Genomic DNA, 26,028 nt, shown 5'->3' with positions numbered 1-26,028 from the left:
GTTTTATGAACAATATTATTATTCTATATAGACTCTTTGAATTGAGTGGGCTTTGACTGCACGGCCCATGTTCCAGTTTTCCATTCACCTATGGGCTCATACTTCACCGAGCTTCGTCGTCTCCAGCCGGGCAATCTTCTGCCCTAATAATCTACCACCGTTTCGCCGTCCGTCGCCGGCGAAGTTCGCCGTCTCCGGCGATCAATGTTTTGATATTCAGGAAATAGAGTGAAAATTCGCGCAGTCCGGGCAACGAGAACTCCAATTCTTCGAATATCTCATCGTTTTCGAACAGATTATGCTCATTGATGGCTCGCTTGTGACGAAATGCCTCCAGATGACTATGTTAGTATTTCAGCCGCTCTCTCTGCTTGTGCTAATTTGCCTGCACAACATCATGGAAAAGAGATTCATGGTTTCATTACGAAACATCAAATTGCTGATGTTCATGCCGAGAGTGCCTTGATACTTGATAGACATGTATGCTAAGTGTGGAAACCTTGATTCTGCTAGACACATGTTTGAGATGATGAGAGAAAAGAATGAAGTTTCGTGGAATAGCATCATTGCTAAAAGATGCCCTCTTTCTATTCCATAAAATGGTTGAGAATGGAATTCAGCCTGATCAAAACACTTTTCTGGCAATAATATCTGCATGTGGTCATGTCGGAGCTGTTGATGAAGGAGTTCATTACTTCGAATCTATGACGGAGGGTTATGGAATGCCTGCTCAGATGGAGCATTATGCATGTATGGTGGACTTGTTTGGACGAGCTGGTCGTTTGAATGAAGTCTTTGAGACCATAAAAAGCATGCCATTTCCGGCAGATGCAGGAGTTTGGGGACACTGCTTGGAGCTTGCAGAGTTCACAGAAATATCGAGCTTGCCAAAGTTGCTTCGGGTAATCTATTGGATTTGGATCACCAGAATTCGAGTTACTATGTTTTGCTCTCAAATACTCATGCCAATGCTGGGCACTGGGAAAACGTGCTTAGTGTAAGAAACTTGATGAAAGAGAGAGGAGTACGAAAAATACCCGGTTGGAGTTGGATTGAAGTCAACAAAACAACTCATGCAGTTGTTGCAGCTGAAGGAAGTCACCCACAGTCTGGGCAGGTCTACTCCTTGCTGAAGTTGCTTCTCGAGGAGTTGAAGAGAGAGAAGGCTATATTCCACAGCCCTTACCTTCCAATGCACCCACAGACGTTGAGAGTGTCTGCCCATCATCTCTCCTGTCCCGATAGCTAAATTTCACCACCACAGAATGTAGCAAAAAAGATCCTTGGACATTCGTGGTTGCAAACAGGTAAAGATTGATGCGAGTGCCTTTTATTTTTATGGTATAAAAGCTGTAGGGTTCTTTTACTACTGTCATTGCTGGGCATGATTATTTGAAAGTTATTTGAAATCTGATTAGGCATTTTTAATTAACATGTGAAGATTTATGCTTGTTGTCAGGAGAGTCCAGGACTGTTTGAACTCTGAATCACTAAAGGTATGCTCCATATGACTTGACTACATTAGTTTGATCTTTTGTGCAATTTATTGTTCTATATCTTCCATTTGCTGTGTGAAGAATTTATGCTTAAGTTACAGGAATCTCTTCAGATGCCGCATTCTCATATTGTACTCCATTGATTCTCTTCTAAGGGTGCAGTACTCTGCTGAATCGATGTGGTTAGTTTCTTCTTTCTTGATATGAGAAGATTTTGTTTCTGTTCTTTAGCTTCGTTTCTTAATGAGTAAAACCTGGATTGGAAAATATATTTTAACTGATTGCATTGTGTTCTCAGGACAAGTGACGTCTGATTAGGACCTAAACCTGTTCTCACTTCTCATAAAGGAGGTGGTGTTGTCAATCTGATGATGGATCATTGAAATCAGTTTTTTGGTGATGATTTCGAGAAGGATCCGGTCTCCATATTGCGATGTCTAGTCAAGGCTTCTTCCTTCTCCCATCTTCTCATAAGACGGTGTCTCTCCCCGAAGGTAAGATCGGTTACTGTAGTTCTATACTGTTGAGTATAGTGACTTTGATCATTGCTGAGTAATCAAAATTGTATGGCACTCAAAGTGATGACATATGGATCTTCATCTGCAGGTTCATGGGTTGTTTTCGCATCATTTCTAAACAATGCAGGAACAAACGAACATCAAAGATCAGGTTGAAATCAATAAAGCCAGAGTCATGCTTGATTGCAGCATGGAGAAAACCCTATGACCAGGTATGATCCTGACAAAACATCAGAACCAATGTTGTAATCTCTGTAAGTCCAAGATTCTATTACACATAAAGTATGCTCAAGATCCACATCAAGAAACCGAAAATTTCCCGACATTTTCCAGAGACTTATTTAAATTGCGCATTAGATACAATATTGTTTCTTTTGTTCATCCTTTTTTGCTCAAAAACACTTGCTCTGTCTCATCTTCCTTGGTTCTTTCTTTGACAGAGTGGACAAGACAGGGAGGAGGCGCAACATACAAAATTGCCAGCCCCCTCTTTACATATACATTTAAACTCTTTCGAAACGTGAAATATTACGTTTGCGGTTTGACGACGATGACGCTGATGCAACAATCAATTTCTCATGCATCCAAACGCAACTCGGAAAACGGAGGAGATTCTATGGCATTTGCGTTGCGACAGCTGCGGCAAATGAGCGTTTTTGCCACCGCAGCTGTTGCAAGTCTTCAGCAAGACAATCACATCTTCAGATGCTCACCTCTGTTCTTGGAAGGTATATAGCGTTGTTTTCCGAAGGTTTCTATATACGTTAACATAGAAAATGATTGGATTTCAAAGATTTGTTCGGCGAATTTCGTGTTACAGTGAAGAAGAAGCCAAAAAGGCACTGATCTATAGTTACAGCAATGGCTTTTCTGGCTTTGCAGCCAAGCTTTCACCACCCATGGCAGAGATGATCATGGCGGAAGAAGTGGTCGAGGTCGAAGTTGGAACCGTGGTCGTGGTCGTGGTTTTGGAAGAAACTTTGGAGGAAGGTACGATAAATCTTGGATTCAATGTCATATTTGCAAGAAATTTGGTCATTATTTCTATGAATGTTAGCATAATCCCGATAATGATCGGGGAGAGAAAGTCAATATAGTCAACAAAGAAGACGGTGATACAGAAGAAGTGTTGATGTTATCACAACCGGTGAAAATCAAAGACATGATACCAGAGGAAGCTTGGAGCTTACGAAAGCCGAAGGTTGATCATCTCAGAATCTTCGGGTGTGTGGCATATGCAAAAGTGCAGGAAGGAAAAAGGCGAACAAAGCTTGAGGATCAAGGTTAGAAATGCATATTTTTGGGTTATGGTGAAAATTGCAGGGGATTGTATAATCTCGACACTCGCAAAATCATAATGTCTTGAGATGTTGAGTTTGATGAGGAGAAGAGTTGGGATTGGAATGGTAGCAATCAATCGCAGAGGATCATTCTTGACGAAGGTGAGGAAAATTTACCATTCCGAGTTATCCAGAACCGTTTTGATAGCGGCGATTCTAGTAGCTCACCCATGAAAAAGATGAAGAGTATTCAGGAGATTTGTGATACAACTTAACCGATAGAATCTATGTTTGATGATGAGTTTACTAATTTTTGTCTATCTATTGGATTTGAAGAAGTTACCAGGAAGAAGAGGCGGATAAAGACCAAAGATACATTTCAATCTTTTCGGAAGAAGCTCGGAGTCCAAGTTCGAGGAGGAACAAGTTTAAGGGGGATAATGTTGGAGTATAAACTTGTTTTGGTGTCCTAGAAGTTTGTGTTCATCTAGAGTCTTGTGTTCCTAGAATTCTACAACTTAGACTAAATTAATATTGTATGATTATGAAGAGTTGGTAGAATCTTCCTAAGGCTAGTATATATATATGTGTCATTTGAAGTTTGTAATAATAACAAAAACACAAGAAAAGAAATAAAAAGAAGTGTTTGAGTTTTTTTTTTCTCTTCTCTTCACATTATCTATTACCATTTCTGGAAACAACAAAGAAAAGATTCTGAATTTAATATTAGCTGAAAGTAATTGAAACTGTATTTTAATTTTCATGAAAAGGTACCTCTCAACAAGGTTCTTGATGGATGTGGCATCAACTCTACCTTGTGAAGCAATTGGATACTTGGTCACTGGCAAACCGAATCTGAGCATCTCTTGCTCGCTCCTTGGATTGCTCAGATTTTGGCGAATCCGACGTGTCAAGCATCTCTTCACAAGGTAAGTTTCTCGGTTCGAACCATTATCTTATCGCTTACCGACCAAACCTGTTCAAGTTAGTGAAAGAGCATCGGATGGCCTCTGTCTTCCTGTCTTTTCAGGCTCGCGAAGGACATAAGGTTCAGCTACCTCTGGGTCCGTTGCCTCCGTCTTCTATCCGTGAGTGGCAAGAGATGCTTCTTACTCAGAATTGCCATATAAATAAACATAACATCTTAAATACTGCCGCATTATATAAAAAAAAACGTCTTAAATACCGCAGTATAGATACGAATTGAAACTCTTAATACATGGAACGAGTCTTTCGGTAAGATACATCTCAGCCATTTACTGGTCTATCACCACAATGACCACTGTGGGCTATGGAGATCTGCATGCAGTCAACACCATGGAGATGATGATATTCATCATATTCTACATGCTCTTCAATCTCGGCCTCACTGCTTACCTTATAGGTTGCATGACTAACTTGGTTGTGGAAGGGGGACTGTCGTACCATGGAATTCGTGAGTCTCCTTTCACTGCTTTTGTAATATTTCAGAAATTTTCCTCCTTTTTTCCTGGATGTGCTGTATTGGGTCGGTTTCCGAAAAGGGTATTTTTGTAATTACGGATTCAAAAACAGTGCGATGTGAAACTTGTGGAAAGCAGAACGTTCAGTTTAGAACGAGAAAACAAAATATGTACGTTCGATCGCGCGATCGTGTGTTTAACAATCGCTCTACCGTCTGAGACCATAAGTCGATCGGGGTCTCGGACAAAATTGCTCAGATTTGACGATAGAGCGATAACCCCTACCAAACGATCGTAAAAATCAATCAATCGTTTACTGTAAAATATTTAACACAATTCATTCTAATTTCAAAGTTGTATATTATTGTTAAGGAAAATTGATATTGAAGAAGAGATGTGTATGTATATATATATTTTTTTTATTCAATCATAATAACAGTTTACGTTCAAATTAAATCAACATAGGTTAATTGAGTAAATTTGTTGAAATCCTTAAAAAAAATAGGAAAAATTCTAGAAAAATACAACAATATGTCTAAATATACGGCAATCGATATTTCAGTATCGATGTTGTACGTTTTGACAAATTGTGGTATTTTTATATAATTTTTCCAAAAATTTATTTGCAGTCTATTTGTCTGGGCAACAATCTATAATTTTTCTTGGAGAAGATTTTGTAAAATGCGTCAGTACAAATATTTTAATTTGTAAATATTTCGAGAAAAAAATTGAATATACAATCTTTTTTTTCCTAAATGGAAACATTACCTTTCTAGTAAACAAATACAAGGTAAAAATAATAAACTTTTCCTTTTTAAAATCCTCCCCAAGAAAATCGATGACCAATACTTTCATGTTTAAGCGTAGGGAAGATTTTGGGTTAACTTCAAGAATCAAGACCAAGGCCAATGATTAGGGTTAAATGGACGGAGTTTTTATAATTCCCCTTTTTAGAATCCAAACCTCAAAAAATCGGTTTAATGAAATATTGGTTATATAAACCTCACTAAACCGGTTTGGTTAAGTAAAACTTGTATCGAAGAAGACCATGTGACGATGTTTCTCCATACATAATACCCTTTTCCTCACCCAAAACATGGTGGAAATAATAATACACTAAAAGAGAAGACAACATAAGACACTGTGACAGAGGAAGACAAGTCTTATTCTTAGCCTCTGTTGCAGCATCCCTTTCTTCTTAAGCATTGAGTTTAATGCGGTCGTTCAGATCCATCTGCCGCTCTCGAATTTATTCGAATTTATGCCTTTTCCAGTAGGGTAGTATCTCTTCGGCCAACGCAGTAACTACGCCACCGTCGGGCGAAATGGAGAAGGTTACTTTGACTGGTACGTCCAGTACATAACCCCACAGCTTGAAGTCAGCTTTGGTGACAGTTTTCCCAAGGTGTGCTTCGGCAAATTCCTTCATTTTCGAGACAACAAAAGCTCCAACCTGGCTGGGAGAGTACTTCCGCCCGTTTGCCTCGACCCAAACATCGCCATTTGGATCTTCAACAATCTTGCACGGCGCCATTTCCATCTTTGTTTCTGTCTGAGAGCCTTCAAACCGTTTGGTCGAGGTTCCCACAAAGAGTTCACCCTCGTTGTTAATAGCAACCACTGAAAGAGATCCTTGGGCATTCTCAATCTGTAACACAAGTTCGGATCCAATGCACTTGAGCAAGTAAACTCATTTTCAAGAGATTGAGAAAGTTTTTTTTTTACCTTATCTTTCATAGAAGTTTTAGACAGTTTTTTTTTTACCTTTTCTTTCATAGAATTTTTAGACATGTGTTGCCCTAATTTCGAAAGAGCATCTCTTGCACCTTTCAACTTGTCCAAGCCCTTACAGAAACTCTTTTCGTCATACGGTCGTTCTTCTCTCTTGTGTAGAGACACAGCATTTTCAATCTCTGTGGCAATCTCAGTAGGGATCTCCTGTCTATACTTGTTCAACCACCTCTCAATATTGTCGACAGTCGTGTGATAGCCACTGTCGATCAGAAAGTCCAACTCCATTTCTTTCCCGGTGGCTTCTTCTTTGGCAAAGACAGTATATTCTCGGTCCCAGAAACTGGTGTAGAAGGATACGTCGATTTCTACATCCCTCAAACAAGCTGGAACCTTAACAATAAGCCTACGGATACGTCCTTCAAGGGTGTTTGAGACAAATTCCCTCATTTGCGCGAGAAAAAATGCTCCAATCTGGAAAGGAGAGAATTTTTGGCCGTTTGCTTCGACCCAAGCATCCCCATTTGGAGCTTTAACGATCTTGCACGGTGCCATTTCCATCTCCGTCTGTGTCTGAGAGTTTTCACAAGGAGTTCCCACAAGGAGTTCACCCTTGTCGTTGATAGCAAGCACGGACATAATTTCTTGAGCATTCTCAATCTGTAATAACACAAGATGGGATCCAAAATACTTGAGCAAGTAAACTCATTTCCAAAAGCTGAGGGCGATAGAAAAAGCTTTTTTTACCTCTTCTTCCACAGAGATGGTGGTATCCAATTCAATACCAAGATCATCCTTCCAAGAGCTGGATTTCCAAGAGCTGGATGAACAACACACTGTAAGGCTAAGACGATAATTTAACAGCAACACAAGCGGGAGATTGAAGTACCTGAAAGCCCTCGCTGAGAAACCCAAAGACGTCTTCCCATTTGCAGATAGCTGCAACTGCGAGGGGAGAGCTTCATTCATAAATAATTTTTGAAATTAGCATAAGGCAGATTCCAGTGAAAACGAAACACAATTTCAAAACCAAAAAAGATGCATAAACACACGAGGAAAAAAAAAGACGAATCATACGGATTTGAGAGCGGAGGTGGAGCTCGCGGCGGCGGAGAGGAGAGGTGGCAGTGGCCATAGATCGATTGCTGGCTCCGACAGAGGATGGATTAGTATGGGTTAGTGTCCGGAGATCTGATATGAGAGGCGACAGTGAGGCATTGCTCAGCAATCTCTCGCAAACAGAACTCACCATCACGACGAAAAAAGAGGAGATCGTTTTGCTTCCGGAGCCGAGGGAAAGGAGGATTAGGGTTTATGGAGGATGGGAGGGAACTGTTGGTTGGAATATATATAGTAACGGAGCAAGATGAAGACCTAGACTTGGGCAACAAGGCGTCGGGAAAGTCTTGAAAGGAAATGGAGGATCCCCAAACATCGAACATGCGACCAAACAAGACCCTTGGGTTGAGTTGGAAGCTTCCCAATCACCATGTACTCGACAAATAAAGGGAGAATATCCTGCCAATTAATGATATAAATATTTTGGAGAAAATGATGCAATCAATTAAAATTAGCTAAAAAGATTCGGTTAACATTGACATTTTTAGTCAAATTAATAAAGATGCATATTTAGAGAGAGAGAGAATGTAAGAGAGTTTTTTAAATTAAAAATAAAGATACATGCCTTCAATTATTTATTGTATTGGTTCGGTGAATTACTCTTTAAATTTTGATAAATATTTGTTATGGCTCTCTTGTCATTTATGGAATTTTGTTAATTAATGTATTTTATGTGATTTTGGAGAAAATGATGCAATCAATTAAAATATTTATTATGGCAAGTTTGATAGGCAATGCACTTTTCCATCACGGTTTTGCCGTGCAGATTCACCATTTTCCGAGTGAAAATGGATATAAGAAGACATTTTTAAACCCCGGGTCATTGTTCTTTTGACAGGGAAGTATTTGAATTTTGAAGGTAAATGACGGTTCAAACATGCAGTGTGTCATGAACAAGGGTATGCTCAGGTACAATACAGCCCTCAGGGCCTGAAAATTCATCAATCTTTCAAGTTTTAATCCACATTCATGAGCTGCACAATAGCTGGAATTCTGATAGTTTCGACACATTCTACATAACTAGCACAAGGCTACAGGCCAACAAATACGAGACAAACAGTTTAATGATGAGAAAATTGTTAACCAATGTTGCTTAATCTAATGATAAGAAACGCCTATTCTTAGCCTCTATTGCAGCCTCCATTTTCGGCATGATCTCACCGTCCTTCTTTCCCACCACAGCACTCTTGAGTTCAGGCACAGCGGCTTCACACTCTGCCGCAATCTCGACTGGGATCTTCTCTCTGTACTGTCTCAAGATACTGCAGAGATGCTGCCTCTGATTTTTTCCAGAAGAATTCGTCTTCGGCCACCACAGTAACTACACCATCGTCGGGTGAAATTGAGAAGGATACTTTGACTGGTCCATCACTTAAACAACCACGAATGATGAAGATAGCTTTGGTGACAGTTTTTCCAAGGTGTGCTTCGGCAAATTTGTTTATTTTCGAGACAACAAACGCTCCAATCTGGCAAGGAGAGTACTTTCGCCCGTTTGCTTTGACCCAAGCATCGCCATTTGGAGCTTTAACAATCTTGCACGGTATCATTTCCATCTTCGTATGTGTCTGAGAGCCTTCAAATTGTTTGGTCGAGGTTCCCACAAGGAGTTCACCCTCGTGGTTAATAGCAACTACTGAAAGAGTTTCTTGGGCATTCTCACTCTGTAATAACACAAGATGGGATCCAATACACTTAAGCAAATAAACTCATTTCCAAACGATGAGGGCGATAAAAGCTTATTTACCGGAGGAAGATCCTTTGGACATGTGTTGACCTATTTTCGAAAGAGCGTCTCTTGCACCTTTCAACTTGTCCTGGTACTTGTTGAAACTATGATCGCAATAGTTTTGCTGGGCTCTCCTGTATAGAGACATAGCTTTTTCAATCTATTTCACAATCTCGGCAGGGATCTTCTCTCTGTACTTGCTCAACCACTTCTCAACAAGAAAGTAAGACTTAAGGGGGAGTAAGTCCATTTCTTTCTCGCTGGCTTCGTTTTTGGCCAAGACAATAACTTCGTTATGATGATCAATGTCGAAGGTTACTTTGATTTGTGCGTCCCTTAAACACGCTGGAACCATAACAGTAAAACTCCTCTTAGTTGTTTCACGGTATTCTTGGGCATATCCATCCATTTGCGCGAGCAAAAAAGCTCCAATCTGGAAAGGAGAGTACTTTTGCCCGTTTGCTTCGACCCAAGCACCACCATTTGGAGCTTTAACAATCTTGCACGGTACCATTTCCATCTCCGTCTGTGTCTGAGAGCCTTCAAACTGTTTGGCCGAGGCTCGTACAAGGAGTTCACCCTCGTGGTTAATAGCAACCACTGAAAGAGTTCCTTGGGCATTCTCAATCTGTAACACAAGATGGGATCCGATAAACTTGAGCAAATAAACTCATTAGCAAAAGATGAGAGCGTAGAGAAAGGGTTTTTTTACCTTCTCTTCCATAGTATTGGTGGTACTCAAGTCAATACCAAGTACGTCATTTTCGGCACTGGATGAACAACACACCTTAAGGCAAGACAATAATTTAACAGCAACACAAACGGGAGATCAAAGTACCTGAAAGGCCTCGCTAAGAAACCAAAAGGCGTCTTCCTATTTGCACATAGCTGCAATTGTTAGAGGTTCATTCATAAATCCCTTTTTATTTGACTTCCCATAATCAGTTAAAAGATAAAAAAAATAACAACTTCTAAATGTAGATATGAACCCCAAACCACACATATTCATACTCGATCATTCCAATGAAAACGAAACGCAATTTCTCAACCAAAAAAGATACATAAACACACAAGAAAATGTAGTAGACTAATCGTACAGATTTATAAGCAGAGTGGAGCACGCGGCGGCAGAGATGAGAGGTGGTAGGACATAGATCGATTGCTGGCTCCGCCCGAAGATCTGACAGTGAATCTGAGAGGCAACAGTGAGCCCTTGCTCAGCAATCTCTTGCAAGCAGAACTCATCATGAGAGGATGGCCAAAATCCACGAAGACGAAAAGAGCGGAGATCATTTTGTTTCTGGAGCTGAGGGAAAGGGGATTAGGGTTTATGGAGGGCGGGAGGGGACTGTTGGTTGAAATATACATAGTAACGGAGCCAGATGAAGACCTAGACTTGGGCAACAAGGCGTCGGGAAAGCCTTGGAGGGAAATGGAGGATCCCCAAACAAGACCCTTGGGTCGAGCTGGAAGCTTCCCAATCAGCATGTAATCGACAAATAAAGGGAGAATATCATACCGATTGTTCGACCCGGTTAAATGGTTAACCCATTAAATCCATTATATATTTAGTTAAAATTAAACTCATTTTGTAACTAATTAAAATTTTAAAATTTTGGATGTTATAAGACAATGAATATGAAAGTGTGACATACAATGTGATATACGTTAAGGTATACTTTTTCCTAAAGTAAGAAAACTATGATAAAAAAAAATTAAAATGATTCTCAAACCACATAATTTAGTTTAAATTGAAGATAATCATCATCCATTTTACGAGATGTTTATAATTCACGGGTTTTTAATATTTTCATCAATTTGAGAACTCGTAATATGATCGTATATTAATTATAAAGAAGTCGTTTTATAATTGTGAAACAGTCGTCATAAATTTGTTTGATCATATAATAAAACAAACTCTGCTATAAGATATGCTTGGTATATAGCTTTGCAGCCAGATTCCAGCTGCAGGGTTACCATCAACAGTGGACTGCAGCAACATTCCGACTATGCCAACCGTTTCGTTCACGATCGGCGGAAAAGCTTTCGACCTCTCCCCGCAAGATGTAAGCCCTCTGATTGATCTTTTCTTGTCTCGTTCCGTTTTTCACCTACCGAGGACTCAAAACTTCCATTCGGGCTTTTTTCCTTTTTCCCGTCGGATCAGTACATATTCAAGGTAGGGGACGGAGCTGAAGCACAGTGCACCAGTGGTTTCACTGCCATGGATGTTTCCTCCACCTCGTGGACCGCTCTGGTAGAAAAAACCGATGTTCAGTCTCTCAACCTATACAGTGACCATTAACCAGAGATTTAGTTCTATCGGGTTTGCTGTGTTCGATTACGGGAAAATCTGACTCGGGTTTGCCAAAGCGGCTTAAGAACCCGAAAACCCGACATCTACCAACACCAACGCCAACACCATCTGTCCTGCAAATTTTTTTACACAAGATTCAATACGGAATATGACGCGGAAATGCAGCGGCACATACCGGTGGATATCAAGAAGCCCCTATAAATATATAAAACGACTAGTTTCAGCTCCTCCGATTATTGGGCGCTGTGAATAAACTGTGAAAGAGAAGCAAAAGTGGCGTACCAAAAGAAGGCAACGAGGCTGTGGAAGATGACACGGAAATGCAGCGGCACATACTGGTGGTTCTTGATACTGTCTCTTACATGAACCCTGTTTTCACTCACACTGCACATCATAAATCGGTCCTATATGTATCATCAATGAATTCATCGGGTGATTGATAGAACATTTCTCGGCTATATTGGATAATGTTTTTGCTGAAAAGACAATGAAGGGAAAGGAACTCACCTTCAATGATGACTCTGTATATATCATAAAAAGCAAGTAGAGTTCAACAGGGACAATGTCAGTTGTTCAACGACCACCTGCATAATATTACCACCGAACTCAAAATCTATATTTGGTTTTCCCCGAGAAAAAACTGTAACTGAATTTAATCTTATTGCAGCATCCACTTCGGCCATGATCTCTGCGCCCTCCTCTGCCGCTCTCTCAAGCCACATCGAATTTAATCTTTTTCCAGTAGGGTAGTATCTCTTCGGCCGCCAAAGTAACTATGCCATCATCGGGTAAAACGGACAAGGATACCTTGACTTGACTGGTGCATCTAGAAAATTACCAAAACGACGAAAGGTAGCTTGGGAGACAGTTTTCCCAAGGTGCGCTTCGGCAAATTCCTTCATTTTCGAGATAGCAAAAGCTCCAATGTAGCTAGGAAAGTACTTTTGCCTGTTTGCTTTGGCCCAAACATCGCCATTTGCATCTTGAACAATAATGTACGGTGCCATTTCCATCCCCATTTCTGTCTGAGAGCCTTCAAACTGTTTGGCCGAGGTTCCCACAAGGAGCTCACCCTCGTTGTTAATACCAACCGCTGAAAGAGTTCCTTGGCATTCTCACTCTGCAATACAAGATGGGATCCAATACACTTGAACAAATAAACTGATTTCCAAAAGATGAGGGCGATAGAGAATGTTTTTTTTACCTTTTCTTTCATAGAATTGGTGACACCCAAGTCACTCCCCTTGGAGGAAGATCCTTTAGACATGTGTTGGTCTATATTCCAAAGAGCCTCTCTTGCAGCTTCGGACTTTTGCCCAAGCACTTAAAGAAACTCTTTACGGAATCTAGTGGCTTGTCTCACGTGAGTAGAGGATCAGCGGCTCCATAGAAAACCAGCCGATCGACTCTCCAAAATTGTGACGCAGCGGTTTCAATCTCCGTCGCAATCTCGGTACAGATCTTCTCTTTGTACTTGTTCAACCATTTCTCAATGTTGTACAATATTTGTAGACATTAAAGTAAGAGCCATTATCGATCAAATAGTCCAACTCCATGTCTTTCCTGAAAAGTGTTTCAAAGTATTTATCCATTTGCGCAAGCAAAAAAGCTCCAAGCATCGCCATTTGGAGCTTTAACAATCTTGCACGGTACCATTTCCATCTGAGAGTCTTCAAACCGTTTGGCTGGGGTCCCCACAAGGAGTTCACCCTTGTCGATAATAGCAACCACGAAAATCCTTTTTGTACCATTATTCGTATCTGTTATTGCAAATCTTAATCCTTAGACTAAAGAAAAACCCTTCTTCATCTCCCCTCGATGACTTATAGAGTTTCTCTCGGTTCAGTATTATTTTTTGAGTATGAGTCTCCCTAGACCGGAAGAATTATCCTTACCTGATGTCATTGGGCGTCTCATAATCTCTAAATGCAAAATGGCACACCTTTGAAAAACAAGTTTGATAAAAGAGACTCGTCTCTCTTTCCCACAATTTTTAGATAATTCTCGTATTATCCACAAAAAACAAAATAAACACGCATATATATACTATTCATTAACATAACAAAATTATACAATGGTCACACCTTGATAAAAAAAACATAAGGTGCAATTTTTTACCTTTTAACAGAGAAATAGTTATCATATCTTTCTCTCTGTACCGGTTTCTCTTGCAGCGCCTTCATTTTTGTTCCTAACTCCAGCAAGTCTGATTTTCTTTTACAGAAATCCAAAAACGTGTTTCACAAAATCAACCGAAATTCGAGAATCTAAATAAAAACATCGACAATATTTGAATGATTCCAATATGTTACGAAACTGTCGACGGCATTCGGAAAATTACACAATCCAAGCCCCTTTTTAAATGCTTGCACTTGCCACTGTTTTTGCATTAAAAACAAATTGACATTGTTTATACCTTTTCAAATGTGTTCTTTCTTTTGATGAAGTATTCATAATACCATGATTAAATCCTTTTTGTACCATTATTTGCTGCATCATTAAAATATCAAATTTCATTGTTAGAAAAAAGTGATTATAATTAAAGTATAATAATGGTAGATATCTGTACAAAATTTCTATCGAAAGAAATGTACATCTGGTAGAATTCTGTCAAATCCATAGATTGAAATCATTAATTTCTTCCCTTCAACGATCCGAATAAGTTCTGATTTTGCCGCTTCATTGTATGGCATCTATGCTCCGGAGCATCAATTTCTCTGCACTATTTATATCTTAAGTTCGCGTTTTGTTTACTAGGACATTAAACAATTTGTTTTGTAGACAAAAATGAAACAAAAACACTTATTTAACTTACTATTGCATTTCCCAATGAGGATATAACCAACTTCATCATCATTCACCATCCTGAAAAAATAAAAAACTTATAAATGTTTCGTAAGATAATGAGATTAGTTATAATAATTATTCAACTCATCTGAAACCCGTTTGTTTAAAAACTTTGTGATTCTCGTTTTTTACGTTTAAAATCTTTATTTTGATGTGCTGTCACCTAATCAGCTGCCACGCTTTTCATTTTTTGTCTCACTTCCGTTGGGATTTTCCGTAATGCCAAATGATACTTTTATTCGTCAACCCAAACATTTATTTCATCGTTGTCCGACACAGAATATTTGTAAACCTAAATATCATCAATTAACTAAATTTCTAATAGTATCATAAAACAAATAAAAAACTAATTGATTTAAAAGATTTTTAACCTGGCAAGTTTTAAATTTACGTATAACTTTGCAAGATGAAAATTTGGTTACCCTGCACGTGCGTGCAATAATTGGAAAAATGAGAGTTCCTTTTATAAATAGAAAGTGAGGGCAAAATTTTTCTTTTACCGTTTTTTCCATAGGATTAGCGGTAGACAAGTGAAATACACCATTATCATCATTACCGGCGCTGGATGAACACACTGTAAGTCTAAGAAATAATTTAACAGCAACACAAATTTAACAGCAACATGCAAATGTTAAATTTGTGTTGCTGTTAAATTTATATCTTAGCCTTACAGTGTGTTGTTCATCCAACGGCGGTAATGATGATAATGGTGTATTTCACTTGCTTACCGTCAATCCTGTGGGAGAAACGGTAAAAGAAAAACTTTGTCCTCACTTTTTGGAAATGATTTTACTATGAATTAGTTCCTATTTGAGAATCATCCTTTCTATTTATAACATGAACTCTCACTTTTCCAATTAATACACGCATGTGCGGGTAACCAAATTTTCATCTTGCGAAGTTATACGTAAATTTAAAACTTGTCAGGTTAGAAAACTTTTAAATCGATTAGTTTTTTGTTTGTTTTATGGTACTATTAGAAACTTAGTTAATTGATGATATTCAGGTTCACAAATATTCTGTGATAGACGACGATGGAATAAATGTTTGGGTTGACGAATAAAAGTATCATTTGATATTACCAAATATCCCACGGAAGTGAGACAAAAAATGAAAAGTGTGGAACTGATTAGGTGACAGCATATTAAACTAAAGATTTTAAACGAAAAAACGAGAATCACAAAGTTCTTAAACAAACGGGTTTCAGATGAGTTGAATAATTATTATAATTAATCTCATTATCTTACGAAACTTTTATATGTTTTTTATTCTTTCAGGATGGTGAATGATGATGAAGGCGGTTATATCCTCACTCGGAGATGCAAAATTAAGTTAAAGTAAGTGTTTTTGTCTCATTTTTGTCTACAAACCAAATTGTTTAATGTCCAGTAAACAAAATGCGAACTTAAAATATAAATAGTGCAGGGGAATTGATGTTCCGGAGCACGTGATGTCATATAGTGAAGAGGCAAAATCAAAGATTATTTGGATCGTTGAAGGGAGAAACTAATGATTTCAATCTATAGATGGATTTGACAAAATTCTAGCAGACGTACATTTCTATAGAAATTTTGTACAGATACCTATCATTATTATAATCTAATTATAATCACTTTTCTCTAACAATGAAATTTGATATTTTAATGATGAAGTAAATAATGGTACAAAATGATTTGCATTGTATTACGAATATTTCGACCAAAGAAAGACCACATTTGGAAAGGTATAAACAGTGTCAATTTGTTATGACCATTAACATTTATAAAAATACGTTTTTAATGCAAAAACAATAGCAAGTGCAAACATTTGAAAAAGGGCTTGGATTGTGGGATTGGAAAGAACGCATGAAACAAAACAAAGTTCGTAACATATTGGAATCATTCAAATATTGTCGTTGTTCTTATTTAGATTCCCGAATTTCGATTGATTTTGTAAAACATGTTTTTGGATTTGGATTTCTGTGAAGAAAAACCAGACTTACTGGAGTTAGGAACAAAAATGAAGGTGCTGCGAGAGAAACCGGTACAGAGAGAAAGATAGAAAAAAAGATATTATAACTATTTTTCTGTTAAAAGGTAAAAAATTGCACTTCTGTTTTATCAAAGTGTGACCATTGTACAGTTTTGTTATGTTAATCAGTAACATATACGCGTGTTTACTTGTTTTCGAAAGGTATGTCATTTTGCATCTAGAGTTTACAGAACATTCGGCGACATCGGACAAAGATAATCGTTCTGGTATAAGAAACTCATACTCAAACAAGAATACTGAACCTATGGAAGCCCATGAGTCATCGAGAGTAGATAATCAAGAAGGGTTTTTTTAGTCTAAAGATCAAGATTTGCAATAATATATACGAATTTACCTTAGACTCGACACCGGTGGCCAGATTATCCGGATCTGGTCAACAGGAAACGGAAGATCCCCAGCAGAGCCTCCGAGCGCAAGGAAGAAAGGGATAAGGGAGAGGTTTTTTCTTTAGTCTTAGACTCGAGAACCGGTGGCAAGGTTATCCAGACCTGGTCGACAGAAAACGGAAGATCCATCAGAGCGCCGTAAGGATGAAGAAAGGGATAAAGGAGAGGTTTTTATTCAGTCTAAGAAACAAGATCTGCAATAACAGACATGAATTCACCTTACAGACATGCCGTGCAGACTCGAGCGCCGGTGGATGGCCAGATCATCAGGATCTGGTCGACAGAAAACGGAAAGCGCAGTATGGATGGGGAGACGATGAAAAGAGAGGGTTCTTCCTTCGGTCTAAGAGCCAGAAGCGCTCCGCCGCGGAGAGATGCGAAACGAGAGGAGAGGAGATTGCAAGCTGCAGATAGATAGGTAGGGTATGTTCAAAAGGATATTTTTGGAATTTAAGTTTCACTTCCTCGATTCAACACTCATCTGACATGTATCCATCCCCACATTCATTCCTGCCATATAAAAATATTAAAAAATACAGAGATAAATCCATCGCCAGTTAATTAATTCAAAGGGTATACGGACGCCTCCCTATCATCCATCTCGAAGGACCCCACGTGACGTGCCATCACGAAAATGAAATAACTAACAACATTTCTACATCGATTTAAACAAATAGGCCCATTTCTACATCTTTTATGATGGCAAAAAGAAACAGTAAATTCTTCATAGTCAAACAAGTAACACTCAGACAAAGATTGGGAAAATCGAGGCAACTGAATTCGGAACATACATGTGATGTTTGTCTGGAAGTGAAACCATCCTATGGGCCGAGGCAATTATATCAGAATCCAAGTGATGATGATGATGATGATGATGGATGCATGAAGAGCCCTCTTTTTCTAGAACTCTCTACCATCAATACCATTTCCGGCGCTGGATGCATCCCTGAAACAAGTTGGAACCGTAACAGTAACACTGCTGATATTTGTTTCAAGGTATTCTCGGGCAAATTGAAAAAAAATCTCCAATCTGGCAAGGGGAGTACTTTTGCTGTCGGCTTGCTTCGACCCAAGCATCGCCATTTGGAGCTTTAACAACCGCCGAGCAATACATTATAAACAAAGGTTCAAACACGTAACCAGAATTCCGATTCCCCCGTATTTTGAAGGTAAATGACGGTTCAAACATGCGGTGTGTCATGAACAAGTGTATGATCAGGTATAATACAGCCCTTAGGGCTTAAAATTCATCAATCTTTCAAGTTTTAATCCACATTCATGAGCTGAACAATAGCTGAAATTCTGATAGTTTCGACACATTCTACATAACTAGCACAAGGCTACAGGCCAACAAATACGAGACAAACAATTTAATGATGAGAAAATTGTTAACCAGTTTTGCTTAATCTAATGATAAGAAACGCCTATTCTTAGCCTCTATTGCAGCCTCCATTTTCGGCATGATCTCACCGTCCTTTTCCACCACAGCACTCTTGAGTTCAGGCACAGCGGCTTCACACTCTTCCGCAATCTCGACTGGGATCGTCTCTCTGTACTGTCTCAAGATACTGCAGAGCCGCCGCCTCTGATTTTTTCCAGAAAAATTCATCTTCGGCCATCACAGTAACTACACCATTGTCGGGTGAAATTGAGAAGGATACTTTGACTGGTCCATCGCTTAAACAACCACGAATGATGAAGATAGCTTTGGTGACAGTATTTCCAAGGTGTGCTTCGGCAAATTTCTTTATTTTCGAGACAACAAACGCTCCAATCTGACCAGGAGAGTACTTTCGCCCGTTTGCTTCGACCCAAGCATCGCCATTTGGAGCTTTAACAATCTTGCACGGTACCGTTTCCATCTTTGTATGTGTCTGAGAGCCTTCAAACTGTTTGGCCGAGGTTCCCACAAGGAGTTCGCCCTCGCGGTTAATAGCAACCACTGAAAGAGTTTCTTGGGCATTCTCACTCTGTAATAACACAAGATGGGATCCAATACACTTAAGCAAATAAACTTATTTCCAAACGATGAGGGCGATAAAGGCTTATTTACCTTTTCTTCCATAGAATTGGTGGTACCCAAGTCAGTGCCTCCGGAGGAAGATCCTTTGGACATGTGTTGACTGATTTTCGAAAGAGCGTCTCTTGCACCTTTCAACTTGTCCTGGTACTTGTAGAAACTATGATCGCAATACTGTTGCTGGGCTCTCCTGTATAGAGACATAGCTTTTTCAATCTCTTTCACAATCTCGGTAGGAATGTTCTCTCTGTACTTGCTCAACCACTTCTCAACAAGAAAGTAAGACTTAATGGGGAGTAAGTCCATTTCTTTCTCGCTTGCTTCGTTTTTGGCCAAGACAATAACTCCGTTATGGTGATCAATTTCGAAGGTTACTTTGATTTGTGTGTCCCTTAAACACGCTGGAACCATAACAGTAAAACTCCTGATAGTTGTTTCACGGTATTCTTGGGCATATCCATCCATTTGCGCGAGCAAAAAAGCTCCAATCTGGAAAGGAGAGTACTTTTGCCCGTTTGCTTCGACCCAAGCACCACCATTTGGAGCTTTAACAATCTTGCACGGTACCATTTCCATCTCGGTCTGTGTCTGAGAGCCTTCAAACTGTTTGGCCGAGGTTTCTACAAGGAGTTCACCCTCGTGGTTAATAGCAACCATTGAAAGAGTTCCTTGGGCACTCTCAATCTGTAACACAAGATGAGATCTGATAAACTTGAACAAATAAACTCATACGCAAAAGATGAGAACGTAGAAAAAGGGTTTTTTTTTACCTTCTCTTCCATAGAATTGGTGGTACTCAAGTCAATACAAAGTTTTTTTACCTTCTCTTCCATAGAATTGGTGGTACTCAAGTCAATATCAAGTACGTCATTTTCGGCGCTGGATGAACAACACATAAGGCAAGACAATAATTTAACAGCAACACAAACGGTAGATTGAAGTACCTGAAAGGCCTCGCTAAGAAACCAAAAGACGTCTTCCCATTTGTAGATAGCTGCAACTGTGAGAGCTTCATTCATAAATCGTTTTTTATTTGAATTCAAAAAATAAGTTAAAAGATCAAACATAACAACTTCTAAATGTAGATCCCACAATATGACACCCGAATCACACATATCCATACTCGATCATTCTAAGCCCAATTGGATCTGGGAATCCAAACATCCGCTAGATTCCAATGAAAACGAAGCGCAATCTCTCAACCAAAAAAGATGCATAAACACACAAGAAAATGTAGACTAATCGTACAGATTTATAAGCAGAGTGGAGCACGCGGCGGCGGAGAGGAGAAGCGGCAGTGGACATAGACCGATTGCTGGCTCCGCCCGAAGATCTGACAGCGAATCTGAGAGGCGACAGTGAGCCCTTGCTCAGCAATCTCTTGCAAGCAGAACTCATCATGAGAGGATGGCCAAAATCAGAAGACAAAAAGAGCGGAGATCGTTTTGCTTCTGGAGCCAGAGGGAAAGGGGATTAGGGTTTATGGAGGGTGGGAGGGGACTTGTTGGTTGAAAACTTGAAATATACATAGTAACGGAGCAAGATGAAGACCTAGACTTGGGCAACAAGGCGTCGGGAAAGCCTTGGAAGGAAATGGAGGATCCCAAACAAGACCCTTGGGTCGAGCTGGAAGCTTCCCAATCAGCATGTAATCGACAAATAAAGGGAGAATATCCTACCAATTGAGAATCAATCTGCACAAAAAGGAAACCGAGAGAATTAAGCGTGATTTGATTTCGTCCAAGGAATATTATCTCCACAAGGAAGAAGAAAAAAACCCTATTAAACGCAATCGCCTTGATTTTATTTCCTTTTGGGCTTTTCGAGTCAATTTTGAAATTATGGGTTACTAAAGTAAAATCTACTGTATAATGAACACTTGCTTTATTATAATAAAAAAACACGAGTTCCTCCGTAGCCGCCAATGAAGGAACCCAGACTTGACTTTTCAAAAGCTCACACCTCATGAATCGATCGTTAGGTGTATTCGCATGATTGTCATTTAATTCCATTAGGAGTATATCCTTATTTCTTATTTGATTTTTTTGTGTTTTAAATGATTTAATAAATGAAATCGGGTCATACTTCTTTCAGAGTCAAAGTCTTTCCTCCGCTGTCCTGATGCTCAAACGATCTCCATTAAAAACCAGACAAAGCTAGGGCAAGAGAGAAACAGAACCGAAGCCGGTAAATGGACAACCCTCTTGTCTTGTTCCTCTCTTGTTCTCTTCTTCTTCTTCTTCCTCTTCCTCTAACCTTCCGTGCCGTTCACGCAAACTTGCTCTGCTACGACGAGTTCTTGCCTGCAAACTCAACCTACGCCAGAAACCGAGACAATCTCCTGTCTTCTCTCGCCTCCAACGTTACGGCGAGAGGCGGATTCTACAACGCTTCACTCGGACGAAACTCGGACCGAGTCAACGCGTTCGCCCTTTGCCGACGGGGCTACGAGCCACGCGCCTGCATCAGCTGCGTCGACAGAGTAAGCCGGAATCTGATAAAGACATGTACCGATCAGAAGCAAGCTTATTCGTGGGACGGCGACAACGACGTTTCTTGCGTGGTACGTTACTCGAGCTCTTCGAGTTTCGGAAAGCTCGAGCTCAAACCCCCTGACAGTAATCTCCACCCGAACAACATCGACACTTCGAACATGACGTTTTTCCGCCAGCAATGGGAATCCATGGTGAACCGAACGCTCGAAGCTGCTTCCACGGCCAACACTTCGTCTGTTCTGAAGTATTACGCTGTCACGAGAGCGGAATTCACAGAGTTTCCGAATGTCTTTTCACTGATGCAATGCTTTCCCGATATATCCGAGGCGGAATGCAACCAATGCCTCGGAGAAAGCGTCTCGTATTATCAAGAACGGTTCTGGGGGAGACAAGGGGGAGAGGTTACTCGGCCGAGCTGTTTCTTCAGGTGGGATTTGTATCCTTTCTATGGAGCTTTCGATAATCTAACAAGAATCCCTTCTCCTCCTCGTCCTTCTCCCCAATCTCCAGGAGGAAATGATCAAACAAATTTCAGCAAAAGGAATAATGGTGATTGAATCTATTTTGCTGTAACATCAGATTCAATCTATAGTTGTAGTTCTTGCGCTGACTGTCTTCGGATGATGTGACGGGTTTCTTACAGGAAGTAGCTTTCGGTCCGGGACTATCGCGATAATCGTTGTTCCTACCGCCATTAATATTTTCGTATTCGTCGCTCTCGTGTACGCTTATCACCGAAGGAAGAAGTTATATGTCAGAATCAATGGTGAGTTATATAATATGATGTTTTTTCAGAAAACATTGTTTGCTTCTCTGCAGCTGCACCAAACTCTGAAAATTTCACCGGTGCTTTTGTTTGTATGCAGAATCCGCTGATTCTGATCATAAGTTCATGCTAAGATTCGATCTCGACACAATAATTACTGCCACGGATGATTTCTCGGACGAAAATACGCTCGGACAAGGAGGATTCGGATCTGTCTACAAGGTAAGTCTCTCCCCCGGATGACATTCATCCAAATAACAAGCTTCAATCTTCGATTAATCTATGTATATTTCAGGGGATATTACCGAACGGGCAAGAGATAGCTGTGAAAAGATTGACAAGAGGGTCAGGACAAGGAGATTTGGAGTTCAAAAACGAGGTCTTGCTTCTTACAAGACTCCAACACAGGAATCTGGTCAAGCTTCTCGGATTCTGCAACGAGAGAGATGAAGATCTTCTCGTTTACGAGTTCGTGCCAAACTCGAGCCTTGACCGTTTCATATTCGGTGAGAAATCGTATAACATTCATATATCTGAAATCTATTTTCCATCCGGTGAACACTTTTTGAATCCATTCAAACTTGTTGCAGATCCGGACAAGCGTTCACTTCTTACGTGGGACGTAAGATACAAAATAATCGAAGGCATCGTTAGAGGGCTTCTTTATCTTCACGAAGATTCGCAACTGAGGATCATACACCGTGACCTGAAGACGAGCAACATACTTTTAGACGCTGAGATGAACTCAAAAGTGTCGGACTTCGGTATGGCGAGGTTGTTCAACGTTGACGAGACTCGAGGAGAAACGAGCAGAGTAGTTGGAACATAGTGAGTCACAAAAACAAAAAAAAAAACAAACCTTATCTGTTTCTTGCGTGGTACGTTACTCGAGCTCTTCGAGTTTCGGAAAGCTCGAGCTCAAACCCCCTGACAGTAATCTCCACCCGAACAACATCGACACTTCGAACATGACGTTTTTCCGCCAGCAATGGGAATCCATGGTGAACCGAACGCTCGAAGCTGCTTCCACGGCCAACACTTCGTCTGTTCTGAAGTATTACGCTGTCACGAGAGCGGAATTCACAGAGTTTCCGAATGTCTTTTCACTGATGCAATGCTTTCCCGATATATCCGAGGCGGAATGCAACCAATGCCTCGGAGAAAGCGTCTCGTATTATCAAGAACGGTTCTGGGGGAGACAAGGGGGAGAGGTTACTCGGCCGAGCTGTTTCTTCAGGTGGGATTTGTATCCTTTCTATGGAGCTTTCGATAATCTAACAAGAATCCCTTCTCCTCCTCGTCCTTCTCCCCAATCTCCAGGAGGAAATGATCAAACAAATTTCAGCAAAAGGAATAATGGTGATTGAATCTATTTTGCTGTAACATCAGATTCAATCTATAGTTGTAGTTCTTGCGCTGACTGTCTTCGGATGATGTGACGGGTTTCTTACAGGAAGTAGCTTTCGGTCCGGGACTATCGCGATAATCGTTGTTCCTACCGCCATTAATATTTTCGTATTCGTCGCTCTCGTGTACGCTTATCACCGAAGGAAGAAGTTATATGTCAGAATCAATGGTGAGTTATATAATATGATGTTTTTTCAGAAAACATTGTTTGCTTCTCTGCAGCTGCACCAAACTCTGAAAATTTCACCGGTGCTTTTGTTTGTATGCAGAATCCGCTGATTCTGATCATAAGTTCATGCTAAGATTCGATCTCGACACAATAATTACTGCCACGGATGATTTCTCGGACGAAAATACGCTCGGACAAGGAGGATTCGGATCTGTCTACAAGGTAAGTCTCTCCCCCGGATGACATTCATCCAAATAACAAGCTTCAATCTTCGATTAATCTATGTATATTTCAGGGGATATTACCGAACGGGCAAGAGATAGCTGTGAAAAGATTGACAAGAGGGTCAGGACAAGGAGATTTGGAGTTCAAAAACGAGGTCTTGCTTCTTACAAGACTCCAACACAGGAATCTGGTCAAGCTTCTCGGATTCTGCAACGAGAGAGATGAAGATCTTCTCGTTTACGAGTTCGTGCCAAACTCGAGCCTTGACCGTTTCATATTCGGTGAGAAATCGTATAACATTCATATATCTGAAATCTATTTTCCATCCGGTGAACACTTTTTGAATCCATTCAAACTTGTTGCAGATCCGGACAAGCGTTCACTTCTTACGTGGGACGTAAGATACAAAATAATCGAAGGCATCGTTAGAGGGCTTCTTTATCTTCACGAAGATTCGCAACTGAGGATCATACACCGTGACCTGAAGACGAGCAACATACTTTTAGACGCTGAGATGAACTCAAAAGTGTCGGACTTCGGTATGGCGAGGGTGTTCAACGTTGACGAGACTCGAGGAGAAACGAGCAGAGTAGTTGGAACATAGTGAGTCACAAAAACAAAAAAAAAAACAAACCTTATCTGTCTGCGTTCTTACAGGAACTCGATCATTACCAGTAGAATCATCGGATATATATGTCGTGCAGCGGATATATGGCACCCGAGTACGTGAAACACGGGCAATTCTCGGTCAAATCCGACGTCTACAGCTTCGGGGTCGTGCTTCTCGAGATCATAAGCGGTGAAAGAAACAAGAACTTCGAAGCAGAAGGCCTCCCTGCATTTGTAAGCAAACAAGAACTGCTTTCTTGACTTCTTAACCGTAAAGAAAACGTATAAATACGGGTATGTTTCTGCGTATACGTAGGCATGGAAGAGCTGGGTGGAAGGAAGAGCTGCGGATATTATCGATCCAGTGATGAGCAACGGTCCGAGAAGTGAGATAATGAAGTTTATACACATCGGTCTGTTGTGTGTTCAAGAGAATGTTGAGAAAAGACCGACGATGAACTCCGTCAATCTGTGGCTCGGCAGTGAGACCACGACAATGCCATTGCCGACAGCTTCTGCTTTCATTACACATCCTCTCGGTTCGTTAGAAGAGCCGTCTCCGTCGTCGTCGAGGTCGAGAGGGGCAGACGGCACGTTTTCTGTGAACGAGGTCTCGGTTTCAGTGTTGGATCCTCGTTGATTTGTTCAAATATGATGTAATATGTTTAGGCGATGCAATTCAGAAAATAAATTTAAAAAAAAGGCATACCCAATAAAAAAAAAAACCTCAACTTGTCAGATGACAATGATCTTGTCGGAAATTCTTCTGGATCTATCTAAAGTTATTGCAGAGACATGGCTCTGTTTTCTCCTGAAAATGAGTTTTGTTAGATTGGTTCGGTATTATGGGCTAATTGTTTGGGCTTTTCAGTCAGGCCTCAGGAAAAAGCCCATGTAATTTAAACGGAATATGGCATAATTATTTTATTAGGCTAATTTTGTTGTATTTAATTTTAGCTTTATACAAAATCTACATTACCAATTTGCATGGACCATGGATTAACAAATGCAGCATTTCAACAGCTAATATATAGTCGATGTTGTAAAGACGCTTATTCGAAAAGTAAATGCACGAGAGGAGAAAATGTTTTTATGTGATATCCAACAATCTGTTTATTGGTACATGAATTTATTAAAATGAAAAATAAGTTCACCATACATGAGTTTATTGGTCCAAAAATTATGTAGTAGAATAACTAAAAAAAATTGAAAATAGATAAAAATGAAACCCTTTTTGAGTTGACAAAGATAGAGTGTGTACTGTCGTGTACGACTAGGGAGAATCTTTATCTCCCACCTTATTGGTGACATAAGTGCCTCCACCTCCTCCAATGCCGATTCCGAAACCAATGCCCATTCCAAAGCCCATCCCTACTCCTCCTCCGCCACCGTTCCCCGTGGCTCCTCCGCCGCTACCTCCGCCATTACCCACACCCAAACC

At 40.1% G+C, this 26,028-nt stretch overlaps 5 protein-coding genes and 1 long non-coding RNA gene across 46 annotated transcripts in view; 2 read left to right on the top strand and 4 right to left on the bottom strand.

Moving 5' to 3' along the window:
- Window positions 1-85: 85 nt before the first annotated feature.
- LOC104813278 lies at window positions 86-4,866 on the top strand. 13 transcript variants are annotated; one of them, XR_771728.2, is made up of 10 exons: window positions 86-902; window positions 1,089-1,307; window positions 1,460-1,496; window positions 1,598-1,678; window positions 1,795-1,990; window positions 2,103-2,226; window positions 2,455-2,742; window positions 2,835-3,456; window positions 3,634-4,223; window positions 4,325-4,866. It is a non-coding gene; the product is annotated as an uncharacterized LOC104813278 (long non-coding RNA). The 13 variants fall into 13 exon arrangements; XR_002023962.1 differs by lacking the exon at window positions 4,325-4,866 and having other exon boundaries at window positions 87-902; window positions 2,835-3,297; window positions 3,390-3,456; window positions 3,634-3,859; XR_002023963.1 differs by lacking the exon at window positions 4,325-4,866 and having other exon boundaries at window positions 87-902; window positions 2,835-3,297; window positions 3,390-3,456; window positions 3,631-3,859.
- Window positions 4,867-5,766: 900 nt separating this feature from the next.
- Window positions 5,767-7,888, bottom strand: LOC104813269 (heat shock 70 kDa protein 9, mitochondrial-like). Its single transcript, XM_010540841.1, has 5 exons — window positions 7,545-7,888; window positions 7,357-7,426; window positions 7,215-7,287; window positions 6,501-7,127; window positions 5,767-6,384 (listed from the first exon to the last, which is right to left on the bottom strand). Exons 1-5 carry the CDS (start codon window positions 7,717-7,719, stop codon window positions 5,986-5,988), a joined length of 1,344 nt encoding a protein of 447 aa, XP_010539143.1. The 5' UTR covers window positions 7,720-7,888; the 3' UTR covers window positions 5,767-5,985.
- Window positions 7,889-8,516: 628 nt separating this feature from the next.
- On the bottom strand, window positions 8,517-17,381 carry LOC104813219 (heat shock 70 kDa protein, mitochondrial-like). Of its 25 annotated transcripts, none has more exons than XR_771725.2 (6): window positions 17,115-17,378; window positions 16,845-16,998; window positions 14,448-14,497; window positions 14,227-14,354; window positions 14,092-14,122; window positions 13,956-14,010 (listed from the first exon to the last, which is right to left on the bottom strand). XR_771725.2 is itself a non-coding variant. In XM_019201863.1 (3 exons), the coding sequence occupies exons 2-3, from the start codon at window positions 10,037-10,039 to the stop codon at window positions 9,476-9,478; spliced, it is 480 nt and encodes a 159-aa protein (XP_019057408.1). In that variant the 5' UTR covers window positions 10,040-10,203; window positions 13,751-13,944; the 3' UTR covers window positions 8,517-9,475. The 25 variants fall into 25 exon arrangements, 1 of the variants encoding a protein (XP_019057408.1); XR_771726.2 differs by having other exon boundaries at window positions 14,114-14,122; window positions 17,115-17,376; XR_002023958.1 differs by lacking the exons at window positions 13,956-14,010; window positions 14,092-14,122; window positions 14,227-14,354; ... (1 more) ...; window positions 16,845-16,998; window positions 17,115-17,378 and adding exons at window positions 8,517-9,250; window positions 9,334-9,943; window positions 10,028-10,085; window positions 10,154-10,203; window positions 13,751-13,944.
- A 737-nt stretch (window positions 17,382-18,118) lies between these two features.
- LOC104813241 (heat shock 70 kDa protein, mitochondrial-like) lies at window positions 18,119-20,738 on the bottom strand. Of its 4 annotated transcripts, XM_010540818.1 has the most exons (6): window positions 20,695-20,738; window positions 20,165-20,610; window positions 19,861-19,916; window positions 19,687-19,795; window positions 18,950-19,600; window positions 18,119-18,866 (listed from the first exon to the last, which is right to left on the bottom strand). In XM_010540818.1, exons 2-6 carry the CDS (start codon window positions 20,315-20,317, stop codon window positions 18,411-18,413), a joined length of 1,425 nt encoding a protein of 474 aa, XP_010539120.1. In that variant the 5' UTR covers window positions 20,318-20,610; window positions 20,695-20,738; the 3' UTR covers window positions 18,119-18,410. The 4 variants fall into 4 exon arrangements, with proteins under 4 accessions (XP_010539120.1, XP_010539127.1, XP_019057402.1 ...); XM_010540825.1 differs by having other exon boundaries at window positions 19,861-19,910; window positions 20,165-20,725; XM_019201857.1 differs by lacking the exon at window positions 20,695-20,738 and having other exon boundaries at window positions 19,687-20,248.
- A 286-nt stretch (window positions 20,739-21,024) lies between these two features.
- On the top strand, window positions 21,025-25,333 carry LOC104813186 (putative cysteine-rich receptor-like protein kinase 39). 2 transcript variants are annotated; one of them, XM_010540735.1, is made up of 8 exons: window positions 21,025-21,479; window positions 23,056-23,536; window positions 23,631-23,753; window positions 23,854-23,975; window positions 24,049-24,259; window positions 24,344-24,581; window positions 24,683-24,821; window positions 24,904-25,333. In XM_010540735.1, the coding sequence occupies exons 1-8, from the start codon at window positions 21,108-21,110 to the stop codon at window positions 25,225-25,227; spliced, it is 2,010 nt and encodes a 669-aa protein (XP_010539037.1). In that variant the 5' UTR covers window positions 21,025-21,107; the 3' UTR covers window positions 25,228-25,333. The 2 variants fall into 2 exon arrangements, with proteins under 2 accessions (XP_010539037.1, XP_010539046.1); XM_010540744.1 differs by lacking the exons at window positions 23,056-23,536; window positions 23,631-23,753; window positions 23,854-23,975; window positions 24,049-24,259; window positions 24,344-24,581 and adding exons at window positions 22,055-22,177; window positions 22,278-22,399; window positions 22,473-22,683; window positions 22,768-23,005 and having other exon boundaries at window positions 21,025-21,960.
- A 527-nt stretch (window positions 25,334-25,860) lies between these two features.
- Window positions 25,861-26,028, bottom strand: part of LOC104824937 (glycine-rich cell wall structural protein-like) — a 1,701-nt gene continuing 1,533 nt past the window's right edge. The window contains exon 2 of the mRNA XM_010557141.1: window positions 25,861-26,003. Within this exon, the coding sequence (XP_010555443.1) occupies window positions 25,861-26,003 (143 nt within the window). The remainder of the gene's footprint in view (window positions 26,004-26,028) is intronic.

This window comes from Tarenaya hassleriana, unplaced genomic scaffold (assembly GCF_000463585.1).
Source record: "Tarenaya hassleriana unplaced genomic scaffold, ASM46358v1 Cleome1, whole genome shotgun sequence".
Lineage (NCBI taxonomy): Eukaryota > Viridiplantae > Streptophyta > Magnoliopsida > Brassicales > Cleomaceae > Tarenaya > Tarenaya hassleriana.
The sequence above is the reverse complement of the archived record's forward strand: the minus strand, read 5'-3'. Positions and strand labels throughout refer to the sequence as shown.

Excerpts from the sequence above, each read along its gene's own strand:
- LOC104813269 (XM_010540841.1), bottom strand. The coding sequence starts at position 7,719 with ATGGTGAGTTCTGTTTGCGAGAGATTGCTGAGCAATGCCTCACTGTCG. Across the intron at positions 7,427-7,544 it reads CCACCTCCGCTCTCAAATCC|CTCTCCCCTCGCAGTTGCAG; the intron begins GTATGATTCGTC and ends TTATGAATGAAG. Across the intron at positions 7,128-7,214 it reads CCATCTCTGTGGAAGAAGAG|ATTGAGAATGCTCAAGAAAT; the intron begins GTAAAAAAAGCT and ends GTGTTATTACAG.
- LOC104813241 (XM_019201857.1), bottom strand. The coding sequence starts at position 20,037 with ATGGATATGTGTGATTCGGGTGTCATATTGTGGGATCTACATTTAGAA. Across the intron at positions 19,601-19,686 it reads CCAATTCTATGGAAGAGAAG|ATTGAGAGTGCCCAAGGAAC; the intron begins GTAAAAAAAAAC and ends CTTGTGTTACAG. Across the intron at positions 18,867-18,949 it reads CCAATTCTATGGAAGAAAAG|AGTGAGAATGCCCAAGAAAC; the intron begins GTAAATAAGCCT and ends GTGTTATTACAG.
- LOC104813186 (XM_010540735.1), top strand. The coding sequence starts at position 21,108 with ATGGACAACCCTCTTGTCTTGTTCCTCTCTTGTTCTCTTCTTCTTCTT. Across the intron at positions 24,582-24,682 it reads AGCAGAGTAGTTGGAACATA|CGGATATATGGCACCCGAGT; the intron begins GTGAGTCACAAA and ends TATGTCGTGCAG. Across the intron at positions 24,822-24,903 it reads CAGAAGGCCTCCCTGCATTT|GCATGGAAGAGCTGGGTGGA; the intron begins GTAAGCAAACAA and ends GCGTATACGTAG.